Source organism: Eleutherodactylus coqui, chromosome 1, assembly GCF_035609145.1.
Source record: "Eleutherodactylus coqui strain aEleCoq1 chromosome 1, aEleCoq1.hap1, whole genome shotgun sequence".
NCBI lineage: Eukaryota > Metazoa > Chordata > Amphibia > Anura > Eleutherodactylidae > Eleutherodactylus > Eleutherodactylus coqui.
Window position 1 is genome coordinate 479,020,369 of NC_089837.1, and position 23,100 is coordinate 479,043,468.

General features: G+C 46.4%; 1 protein-coding gene across 5 annotated transcripts in view; it reads left to right on the top strand.

The window, feature by feature from the left end:
- The first annotated feature begins 1,233 nt into the window (after nucleotides 1-1,233).
- Nucleotides 1,234-23,100, top strand: part of IKZF4 (IKAROS family zinc finger 4) — a 40,739-nt gene continuing 18,872 nt past the window's right edge. For all 5 annotated transcript variants that reach the window (XM_066594050.1, XM_066594053.1, XM_066594051.1 and 2 more), the window contains exons 1-2: nucleotides 1,234-1,374; nucleotides 17,553-17,607. In XM_066594050.1, coding sequence (XP_066450147.1) covers nucleotides 1,342-1,374; nucleotides 17,553-17,607 — 88 coding nt within the window. In that variant the 5' untranslated portion in view covers nucleotides 1,234-1,341. The remainder of the gene's footprint in view (nucleotides 1,375-17,552; nucleotides 17,608-23,100) is intronic.

The window sequence follows — 23,100 nt, forward strand, 5'->3', positions numbered from 1 at the left end:
TCGATACTTTTGAAGCCATTTATTAGGCATTTTGGCATAACCTTTACGCAAAATAAAGTTTTCGCACCACAATTTTCTCAAATGTTCACAGTTTGCTTTTATTTTATAAAATGAAGACAAATCAAACAAAAATGCCCACGACACGATAGCACGCCGGAGTCCAGAGCTACACTAATTTTTTGTTGCGCGGCACGGTGAGTTTAGTACCTCAAGACAGCGACGCTATTCTATACCTCGATTACGCCATACCGAGGTCAGGCTCTCGCTGCGAGGTACATCGGTGCTTCCTCTGTACAACCAGATATTTAAAGGGGTTGTCCCGCGCCGAAACGGTTTTTTTTTTTTTTCAACCCTCCCCCCCGTTCGGCGCGAGACAACCCCGATGCAGGGGTTAAAAAAGAACACCGGACAGCGCTTACCTGAATCCCTGCGCTCCGGTGACTTCTTACTTACCCGGTGAAGATGGCCGCCGGCATCTTCTCCCTCGGTGGACCGCAGGGCTTCTGTGCGGTCCATTGCCGATTCCAGCCTCCTGATTGGCTGGAATCGGCACGTGACGGGGCGGAGCTACACGGAGCCCCATTGAGAAAAGCAGAAGACCCGGACTGCGCAAGCGCGTCTAATTTGGCCATTAGATGGCGAAAATTAGACGGCAACCATGGAGACGAGGACGCCAGCAACGGAACAGGTAAGTGAATAACTTTTGATAACTTCTGTATGGCTCATAATTAATGCACAATGTACATTACAAAGTGCATTAATATGGCCATACAGAAGTGTATAGACCCACTTGCTGCCGCGGGACAACCCCTTTAATGCTGGCGTCGTACGTATTGCCTAAAAATTATTTGGTTTTAAAACGTCATGTTTTCGTAAGTCTCCCCGTCCCGAGTACGGTTCGGAAACCATAGTTTTGGGTCTATAGTTTCGGAAAGTTTACAGCTTCGAAATCTATTCTACGTCAAAATTCAATTCGCTGTTCATACGAACGTCCCTATTGTTATCTTGCCAAAAAAGTGAAAGTTCCCAAAAACAAAAAAGCATCCCCCTCTTCCTAGGCATCCCTTCCTGTTTGTGCTGCTCCCTACGTCCGTCCCTCCGGGGTGCTCCATAAGGAGAGCCTCCAGCGCACGCATCTCCCGTGTTCGATCTGCTCCGCGCTCATCTACTCCTGTCTCGCTCTTCATAGATTGCTCTGCGCTCGTCTCTCTCTCCTGTCGCCTGGCAGCTGCCCCGGAAGTTGTCGCCGGGGCCGGTTCAGCTCCGGTAAAGTCGCCGCCGGACACCGCGGGCGGGACGAAGACTCTACTGGTGACCGCTAGTAGACGGAGCCGGGCGTGAATGAAGCTCCTGGAAGGGGAGGAGCTCGCGAAGGTGAGACGAGCGGACGGGGCAGAGCAGACAGTGATAGCTGTATTAGTTAACCCCTTCGCTGCATGAGACGCCTAATTGACCAGCCCGGGCCCGGTGCTCGGCCCCCGGGGTGTGATGGGAGTTCTCGGGGTCGGGTGGCTCTTGGAAGTGTGACAGTGCTGGATGCTGCGGAGTAGTGTTGTCTCTCTGAGTACCAGGGTAACTGGCAGCAACCTGTGGCACGGTGCCCGGCTGGCGTTATAGAATGCCCTTCTAGACAGCTGCCCATCCTGCTGTCCTCACATGACCCTGTGAGCAGTACTGTGCATTATACCCTGCCCACTATGCCCTGGCCGCTATAGCCTGCGCGCTGTGCCCTGGCCGCTATACCATGTGCGTTATGCCTTCCTTGTTATACTCTGCGCGCTGTGCCCTGGCCGCTGTAGCCCGCGCGCTGTGCCCTGGCCGCTGTAGCCCGCGCGCTGTGCCCTGGCCGCTGTAGCCCGCGCGCTGTGCCCTGGCTGCTATACCATGTGCGTTATGCCTTCCTTGTTATACGCTCTGCGCTGTGCCCTGGTTGCTGTAGCCCGCGCGCTGTGCCCTGGCTGCTATACCATGTGCGTTATGCCTTCCTTGTTATACGCTCTGCGCTGTGCCCTGGTTGCTGTAGCCCGCGCGCTGTGCCCTGGTTGCTGTAGCCCGCGCGCTGTCCCCTGGCCTCTGTAGCATGTGCATTATGCCCTCCCTGTTATACTCTGCGCGCTGTGCCCAGGCCGCTGTAGCCCGCGCGCTATGCTCTCCCTGTTATACTCTGCGCGCTGTGCCCTGGCCGCTGTAGCCCGCGCGCTATGCTCTCCCTGTTATACTCTGCGCGCTGTGCCCTGGCCGCTGTAGCCCGCTCGCTGTGCTCCCTGTTATACTCTGTGCGCTATGCCCTGGCCGCTGTAGCCCGTGCGCTATGCCCTGGCCGCTGTAGCCCGCGCGCTATGCCCTCCCTGTTATACTCTGCGCGCTGTGCCCTGGCCGCTGTAGCATGTGCATTATGCCCTCCCTGTTATACTCTGCGCGCTGTGCCCTGGCCGCTGTAGCCCGCGCGCTGTGCCCTCCCTGTTATACTCTGCGCGCTATGCCCATCTGTACTGCTATATTCCTGTGAATCCTCTAGCAGGAAATGCTATTTATGTATTAACAGCATTTTCCGGTTATTAATGACTTCCGTTCCCGACTGATCAAGCGGCCAATGCCAGCGGGCATCCAGATAGCTGATCAGTTGGTGTTCTGAGTGGCAGTCTATCGATGACCGATCCTGATGGTGGGTCATTAATAAAAGTTACCAGGAAAACCCCTTTAAGGGCTTGTGCTCACGGACGCATTTGTGCACAGTAATATATGCAGCGAGTAGAGTCCATTGGTTTCCGTTCACACGCACGTGTTTGACCTGCCCAATTTGGTTGCACAAAAAAATAGACAGCATGCTCTATTTGTGCAGGAAAAGAACAGCTCTTGAACTCATTAAACTAATTGGCCGCTCCAACAACCGCATCGGTGCGAGGTTCTTTTTGCGCACAACTTGGGAGTGGAAAAAGTACTGGGAAATTTGCCGTTGCACACGCAAATACATGACGCCCATCCTGCAAAGATGCATCGCAAACACACACACGCGCGCGAAGCCGGCTTCAGTCAGGCTGTATTTGAACAGGACGGCGCTTCTAGGTGATGGATACTTTTCTTTTTTTTTCTGCAGCTAGGAATTATATTTTTGTAGCCCTGCAAAATCACGGCATCACCGCCAGAAACCGCATCGATATCACACGGACCAGCGATGCGATATCGCTGTAATGTTTCTCGCGGTGATGCTGTGTTGCCCGTGTGAACGAGGCTCAAGGCTGCATCCGCACGGGCTACAGAACATCACTCATGTGGAAGAACCCATTGGGAACCAGCGATGATTTTGTAGCCTGTGCGGTTGCAGCCTAATCCCGTTAGGCCATATTCACATGGAGGATTGGCGCGGAATCTGTGGCAAGGAAGTGTCATCCTAACATAAATCCGCCTTGTGGAAGATTAGAGGGGACACGCCACTTCTTGATGTGTCATCCATGTAGGGTTTTCTGCACACGGATCAGCGTGGGGTTAAACCGCTTGTGGGGTTCATGACATAAACACGCTAATGTTTGCTGTGGTTTTATTGACGCTCCATGTGAATTTTGCGCAGAGCCTAAGGCCTCATGTCCACGGGGAAAATCAGGCCCGCTGTGGATTCTTCATGCAGAATCCCGCAGCGGGTCCCTCCTTTCCCGCGGACATGAGGCCTAAAAATAAGCATTACTTACCTGTCCGGACGCTGCGGATCTGTCCTCCGTCGCGGCTGGATCTTCTTTCTTCGGCCCGTGCCGGAGAGCAGGAATTCAGCTGCAGGTGTGCCGCGGGACCGGACAGCTTGCATAGGCTTCAATAGAAGCCCGTGGGAAACCCGCACTAAAATGCAGCATGCTGCGGGTGATTTCCCACACTTTATCCGCGCCTCAGGGGAAAATGACATCCGCAGGTATTTAATTACCTGCGGGTGTCCAATGCATCCCTATGGTGCGCGGATCACGCGTGCGGGTGACCCGCTGCATATCTGTCCCCGTGGACATGAGGCCTTAGTGTTTGTTCACATGCAGCATAATGGATGCAGATTTCCCATTTGGAAAATGCCTTTCCAGCACACGCCTTACGATGAACTGATTTTTATTTATTTTTTAAGCAAATCTCATCTACACGATGCAAGAAAAAAGGATTTTACATCTGATGCATGTTCATTTATGCTGCAAAGTTCAACTCTTTAAATAAGGGGATGAAATCCGTGTCAGCCGCGTGTCACACGTGGATTTTGATGTGGATCTGCAGCGAACATTCATGATTTCTGGAAAAAATTTTTTTTATAATTTGTTCATTTCTCCGAGACCCGGATGCGCAAGTGCCAAAGTTTGCATCAGTCTTGAGCGGTTCTGTCATTACCTTTTTTTTCTCCTTGGGCTCTTAACCCCATAATGATACCACCCCACCCCCCTCCCCTCGTTTTTTTTCCCCTTGAGCTTCCCTCCCACTTCAAAAAATCAAAAAGATCAAAAAATCATCTTTCGTCCTTCGACACAGCTGTTTTTTCCGCAACAATTTGTGTATTCCAATGGTACCATTTAATCCCCAACTTAATGGATCGGTGGTGAAGCACGCACACCTATTAATATATAATATTCCAATTACTGTATATACTCGAGTATAAGCCTAGTTTTTCAGAAATTTTTTTTGTGCTGAAAAGCCCCCCTCGGCTTATACTCGAGTCAGGGAAGGCTTCAAAAAAACAACAAAACTCCATACTCTCCTCCCAGCCGGCGTCTGTGTCTCCGGCGGTGGTGCGGCAGGCTGCTGAAATTCTCTCCGCTGTCATCCCCCGCTGTCCTTTTTGCTCGGCTCTGTCATCCCCTGCCATCAGCACTTTGTAAGTAAGAGCTGTGATTGGATCGAGCGTCAGCCAATCACAGCCGGTGCTCGATCATTCACAGCCAATCAAGCTGCTTTAGAATTCTCCCCACTGTCATCTCCCTGCTCGGCTTTCAAATTCCCTGCTGTCAGTGCTGTGTAAGTAAGCGCTGTGATTGGATCGATTGCAGCTGTGATTGGCTGGCGCTCAATCCAATCACAGCGCTTACTTACACAGCACTGACAGAGCCAAGCAGAGAGGACGGCGGGGGATGACAGCGGGGGGGAGTTCAAGCAGCTTGTCGCACAGACACAGACGCCGGCTGGGAGGTGAGTATGGAGGTTTGTTTTTTACCTAGTATATACTCGAGTATACCTCGGGTTATACTCCAGTCAATAAGTTTTCCCAGTTTTTTGTGGTGAAACTTATTGTCTCGACTTATACTCTAATTGGCTAATACTCGAGGATATACGGTATTTGAAAGCAGCTGCCATAAATAGTTGAGCGCCTATACTGTGCTGTCTCTGGCAGAGGATAGCTTATTTTCATGGGACAGCCCCTTTAAGGAGGACCTCTCTCCACACGTGTTTTAAAAAATACTTGTCTTTCCCATTAAATAACATTTTGTGATTTTTGTAATCTGTTTTTGCCATTCCTGTGTTATTCTTAGAAATCTAGGAATGAATCATTGAAGCCTGTAGTTCCATTCTGGTTTCTCTCCGGATGCCATTTTTGGTGTGAACAGACTCTAACATGTATGTTGTGAAGGTGGCCACGTATGTACAATAACGGTGGGCTGAGCGCTCATTTGACATTCCCATAAACCTACATGCTTGTTTATTTCTCTGGGAGAGGAGGATAAAGGTGCATTTACACACAAACCTAATCACTCAAAAGATGGCTTTTGAGCGATCATTTTGCATAAACTACTACTTGGTATTAATGCCTATTAGTACCAATTAGTAGCGTGTGAGCCGCTGAGAGCTGTAGTCAGGGAACAGACCACCTGCTGTTCTCTGAATAAATTCCCTTTGTTCTGCCATGGGGCTAACAGCTGAGACAATGTAATCAGCGCTCCCTAGGCAGAACATAGCCTGCTGTCCGTCTTATCATCTGTTCCGCCGAGCAATGGATTTCATGCCGAACTGAGGTTCATCGTTCGGCAGAAAACTGAAAGATGGGCACATCTACACCCAACGATTATTGCTCAAAAGATGTCTTTTGAGCGAATTTTTGGCGATAATCGTTGTGTCTAAATGGGCCTTAAGCCGCTGCCAGGTGCTTCTGACTGCTGCGTGTCTTCCTTGGAAACAAAAGATGCGGTATATTGAAATCCTACATGCCCAATCGTTCTTTTTTGCCCGACCTCAATCTTGGCTGGCCCCCATACTCTTTGGATCATCAGCTGATCTTTGCATATAGACATTACATGGCATTTGGCCATTTGGCTGGTCTCTTATGGCGAATCACTAATAACCAGCTAACTAACTGCACTTGATCTTTGTGCAGGACTGTAAGGCCTCTTTCACGCGGGCGACAGCGATATCCCATCTTGAGTTCTGTGTGCTTTTGCTGCGTTTTCTTGTGGCGCTATCTCAATGTTGCATCGCTACAAAATTGTGCGATTTTTAAACATTAAAGGGGTTGTCCCGCGCCGAAACGTTTTTTTTTTTTTTTTCAATAGCCCCCCCCCCCCCGTTCGGCGCGAGACAAACCCGATGCAGGGCTAAAAAAAACAAACCAGGTAGTACTTACCCGAATCCCCACGCTCCGGTGACTTCTTACTTACCTTGTGAAGATGGCCGCCGGGATCTTCACCCTCGGTGGACCGCAGGTCTTCTGTGCATTCCATTGCCGATTCCAGCCTCCTGATTGGCTGGAATCGGCACACGTGACGGGGCGGAGCTACACGGAGCAGCTCTCCAGCACGAGCGGCCCCATTCAGAAGGGAGAAGACCGGACTGCGCAAGCGCGTCTAATCGGGCGATTAGACGCTGAAGATTAGACGGCACCGTGGAGACGAGGACGCTAGCAACGGAACAGGTAAGTGAATAACTTCTGTATGGCTCATAATTAATGCACGATGTACATTACAAAGTGCATTAATATGGCCATACAGAAGTGTATACCCCAACTTGCTTTCGCGGGACAACCCCTTTAAACATTTAGATGATATATATATTTTTATTTTTTCACTGCATCTGACAAAAGGGTGTGGCTTCATGGAAGAGGAGGTATACGGCCCAAATTTGACAAAAATTGAGCCACGTTTCAGTGTAAATTTGGTGTAAACTTAACCATCCATACGAATAGTAAATGCGAAATTAACTCTGTTACCTTTTTACGGCTAAAGCGATTTCGATGGAATTTGGCAGGGAGATAACTTGCATCTTGAGGAAGGACACCGGCTACGTTTTATCCCCAAAATGTATAGCGTTCTCAAGGGAGCGCAACAAGACAGATTCAGCCGGAGGGGAAGGTAGGCCTACACAAACGGGCAGGGGTCGTTGCCGCACGTATGCGATTGTTAAAAGCTAGCGGGGATAGCGGCGTTCCCTGAGATTAAAATTTTAATGAAAGACACATTAACATGGACTGAGAGGTTAAAGAAAATCTGTGTTGCCCCTAGCAACCAATCACCGCGCAGCTTTTATTTTACTTCGCCAGTATAACAAATGAAAGCTGAGCTGTCTGCCCGTTTGTGTAGGCATAGTTTATGATGTGCACCCCCTTACCCTCCGCCTAAATCTGTCTCGTCGCGCTCCCTAGAAAGCTCTATACATTCTCGGGATAAAAGGTAGCCTTACTTTCGAATTTATAAAACTAGAATGGGTTACATTTTGTATTCCCTTGTTCTTGCAGTAATAGGTGAAAAGACCCCCCCCCCCCCCCCAATAATCACAACATTGTTATTCTACTTTCACATAGGTACAATAGGGTTTCTGCCCTCCTTTGCCCCAGTGGTCACAGCCTGCACCCGCTCCCCTAGTGGTCACAGCCTGCACCCGCTCCCCTAGTGGTCACAGCCTGCACCCGCTCCCCTAGTGGTCACAGCCTGCACCCGCTCCCCTAGTGGTCACAGCCTGCACCCGCTCCCCTAGTGGTCACAGCCTGCACCCGCTCCCCTAGTGGTCACAGCCTGCACCCGCTCCCCTAGTGGTCACAGCCTGCACCCGCTCCCCTAGTGGTCACAGCCTGCACCCGCTCCCCTTGTGGTCACAGCAGGCACCCGCTCCCCTAGTGGTCACAGCAGGCTCTCTTCATGTTCTTAAAATATGGCAGGTCCCTGTATATCCATAACCTTATACCCGTTGGTCTCCGCTAATAGAGGTTTTTGGTGGACATAGCATAATCGCCATCTGACCGCCATTGTGTTTTCCCTATCCGGTAGCAGCGCTAGGACTGCCTATGCTGGGACAGTAAATCCTGATGCTGTCAGTGGCAGCGCAGCCCGATGTATTGGGCACTGGGTGGCAGCACCTGACTATCCAGTTTATGTAGGGCAAGCAGCAAGACCTGGCTGCCTCGGTTGATCTTCTTGTTTCTATGACAACTGCATTTTTTTCTAGATTTTTTTTCTAATAGCCAAGAAAATTGCTTGAACACTTTGAATAGAAAATTAAATCAAACTAGCAAGAGTTGTCCCTAGCGTAGGTGATGTCTCCATGTGAGCGGGGCGTAGGAGTGCCCCACACCGAACGGCCACGTAAAACTTTGTGGGGTAGTTGAATTGGGCAAATGCTAATAAGAATAATGATTTATACGGTCTTATTACACGTTTTTTGTATTTTTTTATTTATTTTTTTATTTCAGCGTGCTGTTGACTATTTGTGTATATTCGCGTATAAACTTACGTCTCATGTCCACAGCACACACTGATTTTTCATGCGGATGCACCGCGAGTCATCAAATTGATTTTTTTTTATTACTTGCGAGAGATTGCGTATTGCTTTTTTTTTTTTTCCGCGTGGATGCACTGCGAATCATTGGCGCTGTAAAAATCCGTAACCCCAGCTCCCAAACTCTTTCCCAGCTGGACCGCTGTGTTCTTCATACCCCGCCTGTTCACGGAGCTCTCAGCTGGTATACAGTTGTGTGCTCCGTGCGGAGTGTGCAGAAGGGACGTTTGTCTTCTGCATCCAGCTGTTCTCTGCTCGGAGCGCTCAGCTGTTATACAGCTGAGCGCTCCGAGCAGCGTATGCGGAACACAGCTGGACCGCTGTGTTCTTCATACCTGGCCTGTGTTCAGGGAGCACGATACAGCTGGAACAATAGTATCAGCTGTATCCCGCTGTGAATTCCTGATAAGGCTCATTGTTGTCTTTCAGCAGGCTGAAAGATCAGCGACAGTTTAACCAAAACTGCACAATGTAAGTGCAGTTACAACGATTATAAAAGATGGCTTTGAGCGATTTTTGAGCAAGAATCGTTGTCTAAAGGCCCATTTACACCAGCCAATGATTGCTCAAACGATAGTTTGAGTGATCACATTGAGTGATCATTTTGCATAAAGTATTAAGTAGCTACTCAGCTGCTTAAGTACAAATTAAGTGTGCAAATGAAGCCTTCCCTGAAAGCAGTTAGTAGCCCAAGGCTCTTATCTGCGTCCAGATCCTTTGTTCTCCACGGGGAAACAATGCTATCAGCACACCCTGTGGAGAACTGCTGATAAGAGTGAAGGATGATTTATAGGTTGGACTGAATTTAACGATCAGCTAGAAGTGGCCGAAAAGTAGACGATGGGAGCACATTAAAGGCCCATTTAGACACAACGATTATCACTCAAAAATCACTCAAAGCCGTCTTTTGAGCGATAATCGTTGTGTGTAACTGCACTGACATCATGCAGTTTTCGTATTGCCATCGCTCATCTTTGTCTTTCAGCATGCTGAAAGACAATGATGAGTCTTATCAGGGATTCACAGCAGGATACCGCTGATACTATTGTTTCAGCTGTATCTCGCTCCCTGCTGACAGGCGGGGTATGTCCAGCAGCATTCTCCATACCCCACACGGAGTGCTCGGCTTTATAACAGCTGGGCGCTCGGAGCGGGGAACAGCTGGATGCAGAAGGCAAGCGGCCCCTCGCTTGTCCTCTGTATCCTCCGCTGGGAGCGTTTGGCTGTATGACATCCGGGTGCTCCCAGCGGGGAACAGCTTAATGCATGAGAACAAGCTCCCCCTCGCTTGTTCTCTGCATCCTCCTGAGTGCAAGGTGATTGCTCAACGGTTGAGCGATTATCTTGCGATGTAATTGACACAATGATTATCGCTCAAAAGACATCTTTTGAGCGATAATCGTTGTCTAAATGGGCCTTTACACGCACCGATTATCGCTAAAATGATCACTGATTTTTATTTTTTTGTAGACTAAAACGTGTTCAATTTAAATGATTTCTGCAGCATTTGACATTTCCCGCCTCCAAGACTTCTCCAGAGCAGCACCATTCCTCTGGAGCGTGCTACCCTAAAATATCTGGGCAATCCATGACACACAAAACTTCAGGCGTGCTCTAAAAATGCACCTCTTCAGGGAGGCATACCATATCTCCTAAACCAAACCCCTCTGTACTCCCCCCTGATAACATGCTCCCTGTCCTACTGACTGCAATACCTGCTAGCCACAATCAACCCCCCCCCCCCAGTCATACAGATTCAGCCACTATACGGCCCAATATGACCATTGTCTGTGTATAGCATCCCTCACTCCCCACCTCGCCATACTGTGCACATCTCCAGCCCTTTACCTTCTGTATCACCCCATTACCTGTAGTATGTAAACTCATTGGAGCAGGACCCGCACCCCTACTGTTTCCATCAACTGATTACATGTAACTGTGGTTTTGTGTTATTTTCCCTGTCTTGTAAGCGCTGCGGACTAAGGCCGCCTGCACACGGGTGGAAATCCCGCGGCGGGATTTCTGCCGCTCAAAGCCTGCATAGGAGTGCATTACAATACGCACTCCTATGCAGACGGCCGCGGTTTGGCCGCGCGAAATATCGCACGGCAAACAAACCGCAGCCTGTCCTATTTTTGTGCAGGGCTCGCAGAGCCTCGCACAGAAACGTCACTCACCCGGCCGCCGGCTCCGGTCTGCGCCGGCAGCCGGCACATGAAAGAGCCGGGGCCGCCGGGCGCGGGTGAGTACGCGCTCGTCTCTGCAGGCGCTCAGGTCAGGTCTCGCGGCGAGAATTCTCGCCGCCGGATCCGACCCGCTCGTTTGCAGGCGGCCTATGTTGGCGCTATATAAATAAACATTATTATTAAATATTTTGAATACCCTTTCCTAAGCATTATAGTTTTCCTTTACAGAGTTGAGCATAAAGATAGGTATTCTTTAAAGAGTCACTTGTTCACACGAGCGGAGATGCTGTGGATTTTCCGTAGCAATGTAGTTGCGTCTGGGCTGTGGGTATATCGGCATCCATAGCACAATGGGCTCTACAGTCGGGGATTCCGCAATAAAATAGAGTATACTGCGTTTTATGTTCTGCAGGCGGATTACGCAATTCTGTCTTGGTAATGTGAGCGGAATCGTGTAATCCAATCTATTTGATTAAACAGCATATTAGCGCAGATCATGCAATCGCGGAATCCGCAATTCCAGTCTGGTGGTGTGAGACTGGCCTTACTGCAGCATTGTACAGTAAGTGATATGAAGCGACACACTTACCTGTGTTATTCACTTCTGCTCTCATCTTTTCCGGTGTTCAACTCCACCGTCCGAGAAAATGACGGAAGTGCAGGAGAGGCACCTGAAGAACCCTACTGACTATAATGAGGTCTGTCCGAGTTCCATCGTGACACTTGGCATTTCCCAGAACGCAATAATTGCGCTATTTTGTGTGTGATCTGCGCTGGAGGAGCCGCCAATGCAGATGTGAACGGAGACTTATCTCTTTTTACTTCAGGATGGTTGTTTCCCAAGTTTTTTAGTACTTGCAAATGTTAAACCCTGGTGGGTAATCTTGTGTTGGCAGTCACTTTCCTCAATGAAGAAGCGGCTATTGCAAATGCCAGCTGCTTCTCTGGAGATCTCTGCCTCACCGTGTGTCCTGTGATTACTAATTTCTTGAATGGCCACCTTGTAATATTAAATTTCCTTTTATTCGACTGATGAAGGGAAAATGCATTGCAAGGGGAGCTGTTGGGCAACAATGTATACAGAATTGTCAAATTGGTACAACGTCTCTTTAGTTTAGGTGAAATGTGTTGATTCTTGGTCTACTGAAGATCCGCTTGTGATTATATTGTTTCTATATCACTCAGATATTTCAGTTTCTACCATTCAGGATTATTGAGAGTCGTGGCGATTAGACATTTATGGCATATCCAATCAAGAGAAATTCGCAATGGTAACTAAGGCCTGCTAACTTAAGCACTGCTGAAAACGCAGCAAAACCTGGCGACGCGTTTTTGGCAGCGTTAACTGAACACCGATTTTCGGGGGCAGGGCTTGCAATATAAGCCCTACCCCGAAAATCAGTCCTAGCTACACTACATAGTAAAAAAAAAAAAAAAAAAGCAATACTCGCCTAGCAACTGCCATCTGGGTCCCGGCTGCTGCTCTCTGGTTAGTGCAGGGGAAGCCCGGAGCAGCAGCAGCAATCTATTGCTGTAAGCAAGGTTTGAGAACCCCGCTTCCAGCAATAGATTGCTGTGATTGGTTCTTGGCCCTGGCTCGATACCCAATCGCAGCCATTCATTGACTGTCTCAGTTAATCAGAACCAGCAAAGTCTGATTGGCTGAGGCAATCAATGAATGGCTGTGAGTGGTTCTCGGCACTGTCTCAATGCCCAACCACAGCAATCTATTGCTGAAGGCGGGGTTCTCAAACCTTGCTTACAGTAATAGATCATCTGTCAGTGCAGGGGAAGCCGCAGCAGCAGAGATCAGCGGCCAAGACCCTGACGGCAGCTGCTAGGCGAGTATTGATTTTTTTGCTTTTTTTTTCAGCATCCTTGGCTGCGTTTTCAGCCGTGCTGAAAACGCAGCCAAAACGCTGCCATGAAAAATGCCAGCGCTGCTGAAATCAGGCGGAATCTGCAGTAAACGCAGAGTTGAAAAATGCTGTGTTTCTGCAAACGCCTGTGTAAGTGAGGAAGGCCTAAGACTTTTGCTCCATACCTGGTCAATGAAATAAACAACTTTCAAAGAAAAAACAAAATTAGTCTGAAAGTTAATGAACCGTGGATCATATATGTACAAAGACCAAAGTGCTTTGGAGTTCAGTAGCATCAGTACTCTTCTTTCTTTTCAGTGTTGAATGATGAGGGGACTCCCTGCGGTGATGAAGCAGCTGCTTCTAATGTCACAGTGTTCAGTGATGAGGGGACTCTCCGCGGGGATGAAGTAATCCCCTGCTGCAGCTGTCACAGCAGCACAGTGGATCGCAATGTTCTCCCATTGCTTTCAATGGGGCCAGAGGGGCTGCTGCCCCATTGAAAGCAATGGGTGAAGGGATTTCCTGCAGTGATAAGAAGCTGTTTTCACATGAAAACACCTCCTATCCAGGGATTTTCCATGGATTGTGAGGACGATATCGGGTCGTGAATCACTCTGGCCAGTGTGCAGGAGCCCTTAGGCTATGTTCATACAGAGTGGAATTTGCTATAGAGTGTCCACAGCAGGCGTTCCGCAGTGCAAATTTTGCATCAAAAGCCACACCATTTAGTATGTACTTTGTCAACTATTTTGGTTCGGCGTTCGTTTTATGAAAATGAGCGATTAGCCGACAAACAAGCATTTGCTCATTTGTCATCTAATTGTTGATTCTTCTCTGCACTGCCGGAATGACCGAATAACCTTTCACAGGAACATTTGGGCCCGATAAAAGGACCCAAATATTTAGACAGTGTAAACTCAGATTAGACAGTCTAACAAAAAAAAGTACATTACGCTGTATAATAAATTTGGTGGAGTTTTAGACACTTTTGTCAAACTTTACACCATAGATTGGCTTTTTTGAGCCAATATTTGCTGCAATTTTTGCATATGGTATGAGGTCTGAAGTCAGACCCATTTCCTGATGAGGCATGCCCACCCCATTGAGCGAGGTTCAAAGTGTCTGAAACACATAAATGTAAGGCATGTATACTAGTTTTTTGGTGCCAACTGAGAAATAATTCTGGCGCATTTAGCTTGGTTAATTTCCCCCAATGAGACTGGTGTTGCATCAGCAACTCCCTTTACGGAGTCTGTCTCTGACACTGATGCTGCCCCTACATTTTTGGGTGGCCCAGACCTACTATAATCGCCCTATCTGCGCTTGCGCCTTCTCTTAAAAACTTCAGTACTTGGTTGATTGTCCTTATGTGCAGATTAGAGATGAGCGAGCACGCTCGTTTAAGGCTAATGCTCGATCGAGCATCGGTCTTGTTGAGCAACTGATTACTAGAACAAGCACCATGCTGGGGGGGAAAGAGAGATCTCTCTCACTCTTCCCTACCCCCCCCCCCTTCCCGCATGGTGCTCAGTCGAGTATTCAGTTACTCGACAAGACCGATGCTCGATTGAGCATTAGCCTTAAACGTGCCTGCTCGCTCATCTCTAGTGCAGATACTATAAGTGAGGATAAACCTCTTCAAATTGGGGTTTTTGCCCTTGGCATTATAGCAGGTGCCTAACCTAATGTTCATATATTTCGATTTCGCTTTGGATTGGTGAATTTTGGGGTAAAATTGCTAATCTGCTATGAAAAAGTTCTGTAGCTCAGGCTGTGTATTCTGCATTTTTGTTCTGGGCTCCAGGTCAGATGACCATAACTCTGATGATGCTTTGGGTCCTGCAGTAAAATGGGCAGATGTACGATCTTTTTTTTTCTTGCCCATAGCAACCAATCACAGTGCAGCTTTCATTTCATATTCTGCTCTTTAAAATAAAAATCCCCCTTTTTAAAAAAAAAAAACAAAACCAAAACCTGAACAACTACTCTGACACTTGTTAAGAGTCCAGGGATCAATAATAATGACCTACTTGACGTATGTACGTGTACTGTGAGAGTACAGACAGAAGATTGTGTGATTACCTCTTCAGTACGTCTTGGATGCCGCCCATATTGAGTGCGTTGGGAGGTTGAATGCAGTGTTCTGTTTTGTTTGCCTAGTTCCCCGCTACCATGCCAAGTTAGTGCTGAATATGTCTAGAAATCCAGGTATATTTTTGGAAATACAGGTACATGAGCCTGAGGCCAGAATAAAGAAGCACGTAGCGACTGCTAACCCAGCATGTATTCTCCTAGCCACTCTATACCTCTGTGCTGCAAGCACGTTATTTGTGCTCTGTAGCTCCCCATACCTAGACAGAGATCAGGGTTGGTTTCTTCATCCTCCCTATAGGGGGCAAAGTATAACCTCATGTGCACAGAGCAGGAAAGGCAAACTACTACCGTACTTGCATCTTGTTTCCCCGAAAGATCTAGCGGTTTTTATTTGGCACTGCAGCGAACACTTGCTGCACTACTGACATTGCCCCTTAAAGGGGTTGTCTCGCGAAATCAAGTGGGGTTATACACTTCTGTATGGCCATATTAATGCACTTTGTAATATACATCGTGCATTAAATATGAGCCATACAGAAGTTATTCACTTACCTGCTCCGTTGCTGGCGTCCCCGTCGCCATGGTTCCGTCTAATTTCGGTGTCTTCTTGCTTTTTTAGACGCGCTTGCACAGATGGGTCTTCTCCCTTCGGCTCGGCTCGGCTCAGCAGCATTGGCGTTTTGGCTCCGCCCCCTTGTATGCGGCATCACGTAGCTCCGCCCCCATCACGTGCCGATTCCAACCAATCAGGAGGCTGGAACCGGCACGCGTCATGGGGCGGAGCTACGCGATGACGCGTACGAGGGGGCGGAGCCAAAACGCCGATGCTGCTGAGCGAGCCGAAGGGAGAAGACCCATCTGCGCAAGCGCGTCTAAAAAAGCAAGAAGACACCGAAATTAGACGGAACCATGGCGACGGGGACGCCAGCAACGGAGCAGGTAAGTGAATAACTTCTGTATGGCTCATATTTAATGCACGATGTATATTACAAAGTTCATTAATATGGCCATACAGAAGTGTAAAACCCCACTTGATTTCGCGAGACAACCCCTTTAACCCCTTAAGGACCACTTTTTAGGGATTTTACCCATGTGGTGGTTTTACTGCCCTATTTTTTGCCTTCAGCTACCAAAATTATTTTTGCTGGGCTTTTCCCCCCATGCCATATAGGGATGTTTTTTAAATATCTTTTTCACTGACTTTTTTCCCCCTGTTTTTTTTTTTTTATTACTTTACTTTATTTTAGCCTAAATATACTATGGGAATGGATTCCTCATTTTGTTTTGGACGTTTTGATATATAATATGTATGGTTTGGGATTACAGGACGCTTACGGCAACCGTTTTGATTTGTCTCGCCTTTGGGTTATTTTCTTCTTTTTTTTATTTTTTTTTTTTTGTTATTTATGTACAGTAATTGTTTTTTTTTACTATCTATGGCCCCCATAACATCATATAAGACCTTTGGGGAATATTCGCATGGGTTTGTCTTTTTTTATTTCACACTTTTCTACCTGTAGCGGGGCATCCATGGGAGCCTCAGTTTCAGGGGAAAACATCCCCCTGTAGTGACATTAGTCACTGGCAGAGCTGATCAGGGTCTGAAAGGACCCTGCAGCTCTGCTGTAACAGGGAATCCCAGCGGTCACGGGACCTCTGGCTCACGTAGTTGAAGTAACACTTTCACTTTTTAGCACATAGTGCTCATTGAGCACTATGTACCAGGGAAAGGAGAAGACAGAAGTGGTTAAAAACCGCTTCTCCCTCTTTCTTCGGGGTCTCAGCTGGGACTAAAAGCTGACAACCATATTTCTGCGATCGGGCGGGATTAAAGCTAAGGACCAAGTGCCAAAAATTTACAAGGCTTGGTCCTTAAGGGGTTAAAGGGAACTATAAGTTAACTAAGTTATGGTGCTTATAGTTTAGGTGATGTGAAGTCCGGGGAGCCTCTTTTCACACTCGCCCAGTTCCTCTTTCCTGCGGTGTCCCTTGGCATAGTCTGTGCATGCACAGCAAGCTTGACTTTTTTTTTTTTTTTTGAGAAGGCTGTGTGACACTCATTCATCTCTATAGGAGTGTGCACAGCCTTTTAAAGAGTCATGCTTGCTGTATGTGTGTGGACTTAACCAAGAGACACTGCCGGAACGTAGGACCAGGTGAGTATGAAAAGAGGCTTCCAGGATTTAAAATCACGTAAACTATAAGCATCATAACTTAGTCTATGGTGCTTATAGTTGATGACCGGTTCCCTTTAGTAATGTTAGCCGTGAGGCCAGTAGTATGGCGTGTGAAATCCGCAATAATTCTACACCACTCCGTGTTAGAGGAAGAGACTCTGCTGTTGGTTCTAGTAAGTGTTTACTGTCTTACCCCCATTCTGGATTCACAGCTTCGCTGCACAGTACTGCTGTATAATGTCTTCTGTGCTGCTTCTGAGTGAATTCTAGAGATAGGGGAGCAGCATTGAGTTGGATTTCATAGCCATAGGTTTGTACAGAAACCTTCTTAATTTGTATTGATGCAAAAATTTAATAAGCATCTTTAATGAGAAAAAGAGATAGGGGGGCAGAATCTCCCCTTCTCTGTGTGTACAGGGTATGACGTAGTAGCTAGTCTCCACCTATCAGCTCAAAGTTCAGATATGAATTCGGTCTGTACAAAGAAACTAAAAATAATACTTTTCTTGTTTCAGAGATATCTGTCAAAAATGGAAATTGAAGACTATAATGGGCGCTCGTATATGTCAGGTATGTATAAAGCCATCTTCTCCAACCACAATGTCCCGGGGTGTCCTGTGAATAGCATTATTCTGCTTTCAATACAAATTGAGCAGGCATTGTCACATGGTCAACAGGTTCTTGTTGCCCAAATCACGGACAGCATGAATGTCGGACAGCTATTCTCCTTCCCCTCGTGAATGTTTAATTATGAAACCCTGCGGTGTTTCGGAATAAACACACTTTGAAGTTTGAATCAGAACTGAGCTCCGAGTCACAGAGGTGGGCAGCGCCAGTCTCTGCCTGCTTGCAGAATCAAGATCGCCAGCTCTCTCCCTATATACAAAAGGAGGGTAGAGAGCTGTCAGTCTTGTTGCAGGCCTGGAAAAGCTGACATGGGGGTGATGAGGATAGCTGTCCCGGGGTCATGCTGCCTGTGGTTGGGGTACCATGAACCTGGTGACAGGATTACCTTAAATGAGATTACATATTAAAGTAACTAAAGCATAAATAAACAAAAACAGTAAGGGTGGCTTTGTATGGGCTAACTATTGGCCGAAAAAGTGCTCAATGAATTGCTTTTCAGCAGTAATGGTCCCGTATAAACACGGTACCCGACGGTACTGAGCGAGAAAACCCTTAGCAGTCACTTTGTTTCAGCTCACTGAAACATAGCGACTCAGCATAAACAGGCATCGTTCATCTTTGTACAACTGCCTGTTCAGTGAATCTCTCCATCCACTGAACGACTATTGCTCAGTGATGTGCTCATTTTTACTAGGTTACTTTCACATTTTAGTACTCTGTTATATTTAGATAAAACATATGTTTCTGTTACCAGCTGCCTAAGTCCAGCATCTTATCTAAAGGCGACCTGTCAGTACTCTGGACTTTAACTCAAATAGGGCACATGTCAAAATGTGCAACTTTTTTATGCCAAAAACTAGCATGAAGACTCCCCACTCCCTTCCTCTATGTCTGCAGACACAGCAGCTCAGTCCAACTGCCCAGATCAGTATTCTACACAAGAGTTGGAGTTGTTCCACCTTTTATTTTTGTTTTCTTTCAGTAGGATAAAGTTCCTCCTCTTGGAACTTTCAGAGTATTTTAGCCAAGAAAGAATATATAATTCATGATAATTTAATACCTAACAGGTTAAACGGTCACTGCTGTGTATGTGTGTAATATATAGGCATGTGTCCCTGGAGTGCAGCATTAGATCAAGTGAGGAAGTTTTCCTTTAGTTAGTATTACAGTTCAGCGAACGTACTCTGCCGAGCTTGATGCTCGTTTGAGTATTAGCATACTCGATGGTGCCGTTACTCGAACGAGCATCAAGCCGCGTTCGACTCCGCCCCAGTGTTTGGCTCCTCCCCGCTGTGACGCGACAGAGAGACAGACAGACACAGAGAGAGAGAGAGACCCTAAGACCACATACAAAAATGCTCGAGTCTCCCATTGTAGTCAATGGGGTTTGTTACTTGAGTAGAGCTCTCGAATTTTCTGAAAAGCTTGACTTGAATAACGCGGACCCGAGCACTTGGGTGCTCGCTCATCTGTAGTTAGTATCACTCCACGTTAGAATGGGAACATCCAGGTATATGTGTGACTTCATTGGAGCTAGACTAGCTGGGGCCAATAGTTCAATATCCAGCGAAAGAGGATCCTAAAGACGTCAACGAAGGGGGTCAAGAATCATTCTGTCGTACAGGCGGTGCACAGTCAAGCACTTACTTGTCTGAATACACAACTGGTTGAAGTGGCTGATCAGTGTGTGTGTATATACAGGGTGTCCCAAAAAAGTTATACACAGTTTGAAGGATTGTAAAGTCAATGTTTATTAACATACAGTTCATTCAGGCTGTATTTATACGGGTGGGTGTGATTATAGGTCCAAGAATATCAGACCTATATCACACTTGTGTTAAACACCATTTTCAAGCGAGCGGTTCCTATAGTTAAAAGAAAAAAAACAACAACTGTGCACTCGCATGCAAATCTCAACGTGATTTTATTTATTTTTTATTCACGCACCCATAGGAAATAATTGGCGATTCTTCAACAGAATAATTGGAAAATAGACCATGCTGCAATTCTTCAATCTCGCACGATCACTGCGAACAAAAAAATCGCTCATGTAAATTAACCAATTGGAGATTTTCATGTGCGATTTTATTTTTTTTTTTTCCTGTGCGTCTCGCAATGCACAAATTGCATGTGAAACTTTCGAGTGTAAATACAGCCTCATTCATGCACAACTGAATAATTCTTTTTGTCTATTTGTTTTCGTCTTTTTGCCAACACTTGTTTTCAAAATGATAAATCCCACATACCAAGAATAATTTTATTTGGTATTTGTGCATGGTAACCTGTTCCACTCATTGATCACCCTCACTGTGTAATATCTAATCTGTGTCTCCTCCCTTTCAGTTTCATCCCATTGCTTCTAGTCTTTCCTTGTACAAATGAGAATAGGCCTGATCCCTCTGCACTGTGAGCCCTTCAGATATTTGTAGACCGCTATTAAAGGGGTTGTCCCGCGAAAGCAAGTGGGGTTATACACTTCTGTATGGCCATATTAATGCACTTTGTAATATACATCGTGCATTAAATATGAGCCATACAGAAGTTATTCACTTACCTGCTCCATTGCTAGCGTCCTCGTCTCCATGGTGCCGTCTAATTTCAGCGTCTAATCGCCCGATTAGACGTGCTTGCGCAGTCCGGTCTTCTCCCTGGTGAATGGGGCCGCTCGTGCCGGAGTGCTGGTCCTCGTAGCTCCGCCCCGTCACGTGTGCCGATTCCAGCCAATCAGGAGGCTGGAATCGGCAATGGACCGCACAGAGCCCACGGTGCACCATGGGAGAAGACCCGCGGTGCATCGTGGGTGAAGATCCCGGCGGCCATCTTGCTAAGGTAAGGAAGAAGTCGCCGCAGCGCGGGGATTCGGGTAAGTACTACACGGTGTTTTTTTTTTTAACACATGCATTGGGTTTGTCTCGCGCCGAACGGGGGGCCTATTGAATAAAAAAAAAACCCGTTTCGGCGCGGGACAACCCCTTTAAGTCTCCTCTCAGCCTTCTTTTTTGCAAGCTAAACATTCCCAGATCCTTTAACCGTACCTCATAGGATGTGATTTGCTGACCGCTCACCATCTTGGTAACTCTTCTTTGAACTTGCTCCATTTTGTCTGTCTTTTTTTTAAAAGAGGGATTCCCAGAACTGGACACAGTATTCCAGATGAGGTCTGACTAAGGAAGAATAGAGGGGGATAATTACCTCACGTGACCTAGACTCTATGCTTCTCTCAATACATCCCAGAATTGTGTTTGCCTTTTTGGCTGCTGCATCACAATTTTAACTCATGTTCAGTCTATGATCTATTAGTATACCCAAGTCTTTTTTCACATGTGCTGCTGCTTAGCCCAATTCTTCCCATTCTGCATGTGCTTTTTTCATTTTTCTTGCCCAGATGCAGGACTTTGCATTTCTCCTTGTTAAATACCATTCTGTTAGTCGCAGTCCACTGTTCAAGCTTTTCTAGATCATTTTGAATTATCTCTCTTCCCTAGTGTTAGCTATCCCTCCTTGCTTTGTGTCGTCGACAAATTTGATCAGTTTCCCATCAATTCCCTCCTCCAGATCATTTATAAAAATGTTGAACAACACTGGGCCTAGGGCAGAGCCTTCTGGTACCCCACTTGATGCATTCTTCCATTTGGATGTGCAGCCATTTATGACCACTCCTTGAATACGATCATACAGCCAGTTTTGAATCCACCTAAGTACTTGCATATATGCTGTTTAATAATTTGTTCAAAGATCTTTCCCGGTATCTACCGCATATTCCTGATCAACCCAGTCAGTGATTCTGTCATAGAAGAAAATTAGATTCGTCTGGCATGACTTGTTTGTTACGAACCCATGCTGGCTCTGGTTTATTACCCTATTCTCATCCAAGTACTTGCATACATGCTGTTTAATAATTTTTTCAAAGATCTTTACCGGTATAGAAGTTAGGCTCACAAAGGGTGTAGTTTCCTGGATCCACCTTCTTCCCTTATTTTGAAGATAGGGACAACATTTGTCCTTTTCCAATCTTCTCCTGTTCTCCATGAATTTTCAAAGATTATGGCGAGTGGTTCAGCAATTACCTCCTCTGCTTCCTTTAGTGTCCTAGGATGTAATTCTTCTGGACCTTGAGACTTGAATTCATTTAAGTTAGCTAAGTGTTCCCTCACCATCTCTCTGCTTATAGATAGCCTGCATTCTTTTATTACCCCAATAGCACAGGGAAGATCAGTTAAATGTTCCATCTACTTTCTGAGAGAAAACAGATACAAAATAGCAATTTAAGAGTTCGGCCTCCTCAACATCATTCTTAACCAATCCACCATTTTCATCTTGTAAGCATCCAATAGCATCTTTTACTTTTCTTTTGCTTTTGACATACCCCCCAAATCCTTTTTTTATTGCTTTTGGCCTCTGTTGCAAGCCTTAATTTAATGGCGTGAGGTCTGGCGAACACAGAAGTATTCTAGCGAACCTCTTTGTCCAATTCATCTATTTGGCAGATTATCATCAAGGTAGGGCCTTACATCATATTGGTGGTCTGGGGTACTCCGTCGTGTTTAAAATAAAATTCCTCATCTTCGAAGTCCTTTTGAATGCATGGCATGACAGATCCTCTGCAACAAGTAAGCAAGACTCTCAAATCCGCAGTAGGTGCGAAAGTGGCAGGTCATTTACCCCTTTAATTTAAATGTATCCTCCTTTCTTCAAACGATATTTGTTAGAAACATTGCATCTGCTAAACAACTTGCCAAATAGCATTCACAAAACTGCCCTCTCCGGTCTCGATCATCTTCATTAAGAGGATGGTCTATTCTTGGAAAGTAACTTTTCCAATGACAGTGCTTGAAAATGTGATGGACTCTTGCTTTTAGAATACCTGTCTTACGACCCGCTTGACAAACAGATTTTTCTAGGACTCTGGAGATACTTTTCCATCAACATTTCTTGTTTTGTGGGGTTTGTCAATGTCCACAAACCTCTGTTTCTTGTGGACGTTCTGAACAGTTCCATCTGCTTCAAACTTATCTTGCAGATGTAGTGTTAATGTGCGGTCAGGCTCCGGATTGCCACAGTGCTTACAGTAGGTTGTTTCTATAGTAAAATGGATATGAAGAAATACTTATGAAGAAACTTCATTATGATTGAAAAGCAGAGCTGCATATTGCTAGTGTACCATACAACAACCTTAGCATGGAATAGTTCATTATGATAAATTTGCACTGTCAACACTAAAGGAACATTACTTCAAGAAGAATCTCAAGCAAAAATGGGAACAGATCCCAGGAGAGGAAATGCAGCACTCATAAACTCTTCCTTTGGGAATGTTCTTTCCTTGTTCATCCTCTGAGATTTGTTTCCATTTTTGGCTAAGAAAAAAAATGTTAATGCAAACTTCAACTTGTTTAAACTATTCGCTATAAAATATTAAACTTCTCTTCGGATTCAGAC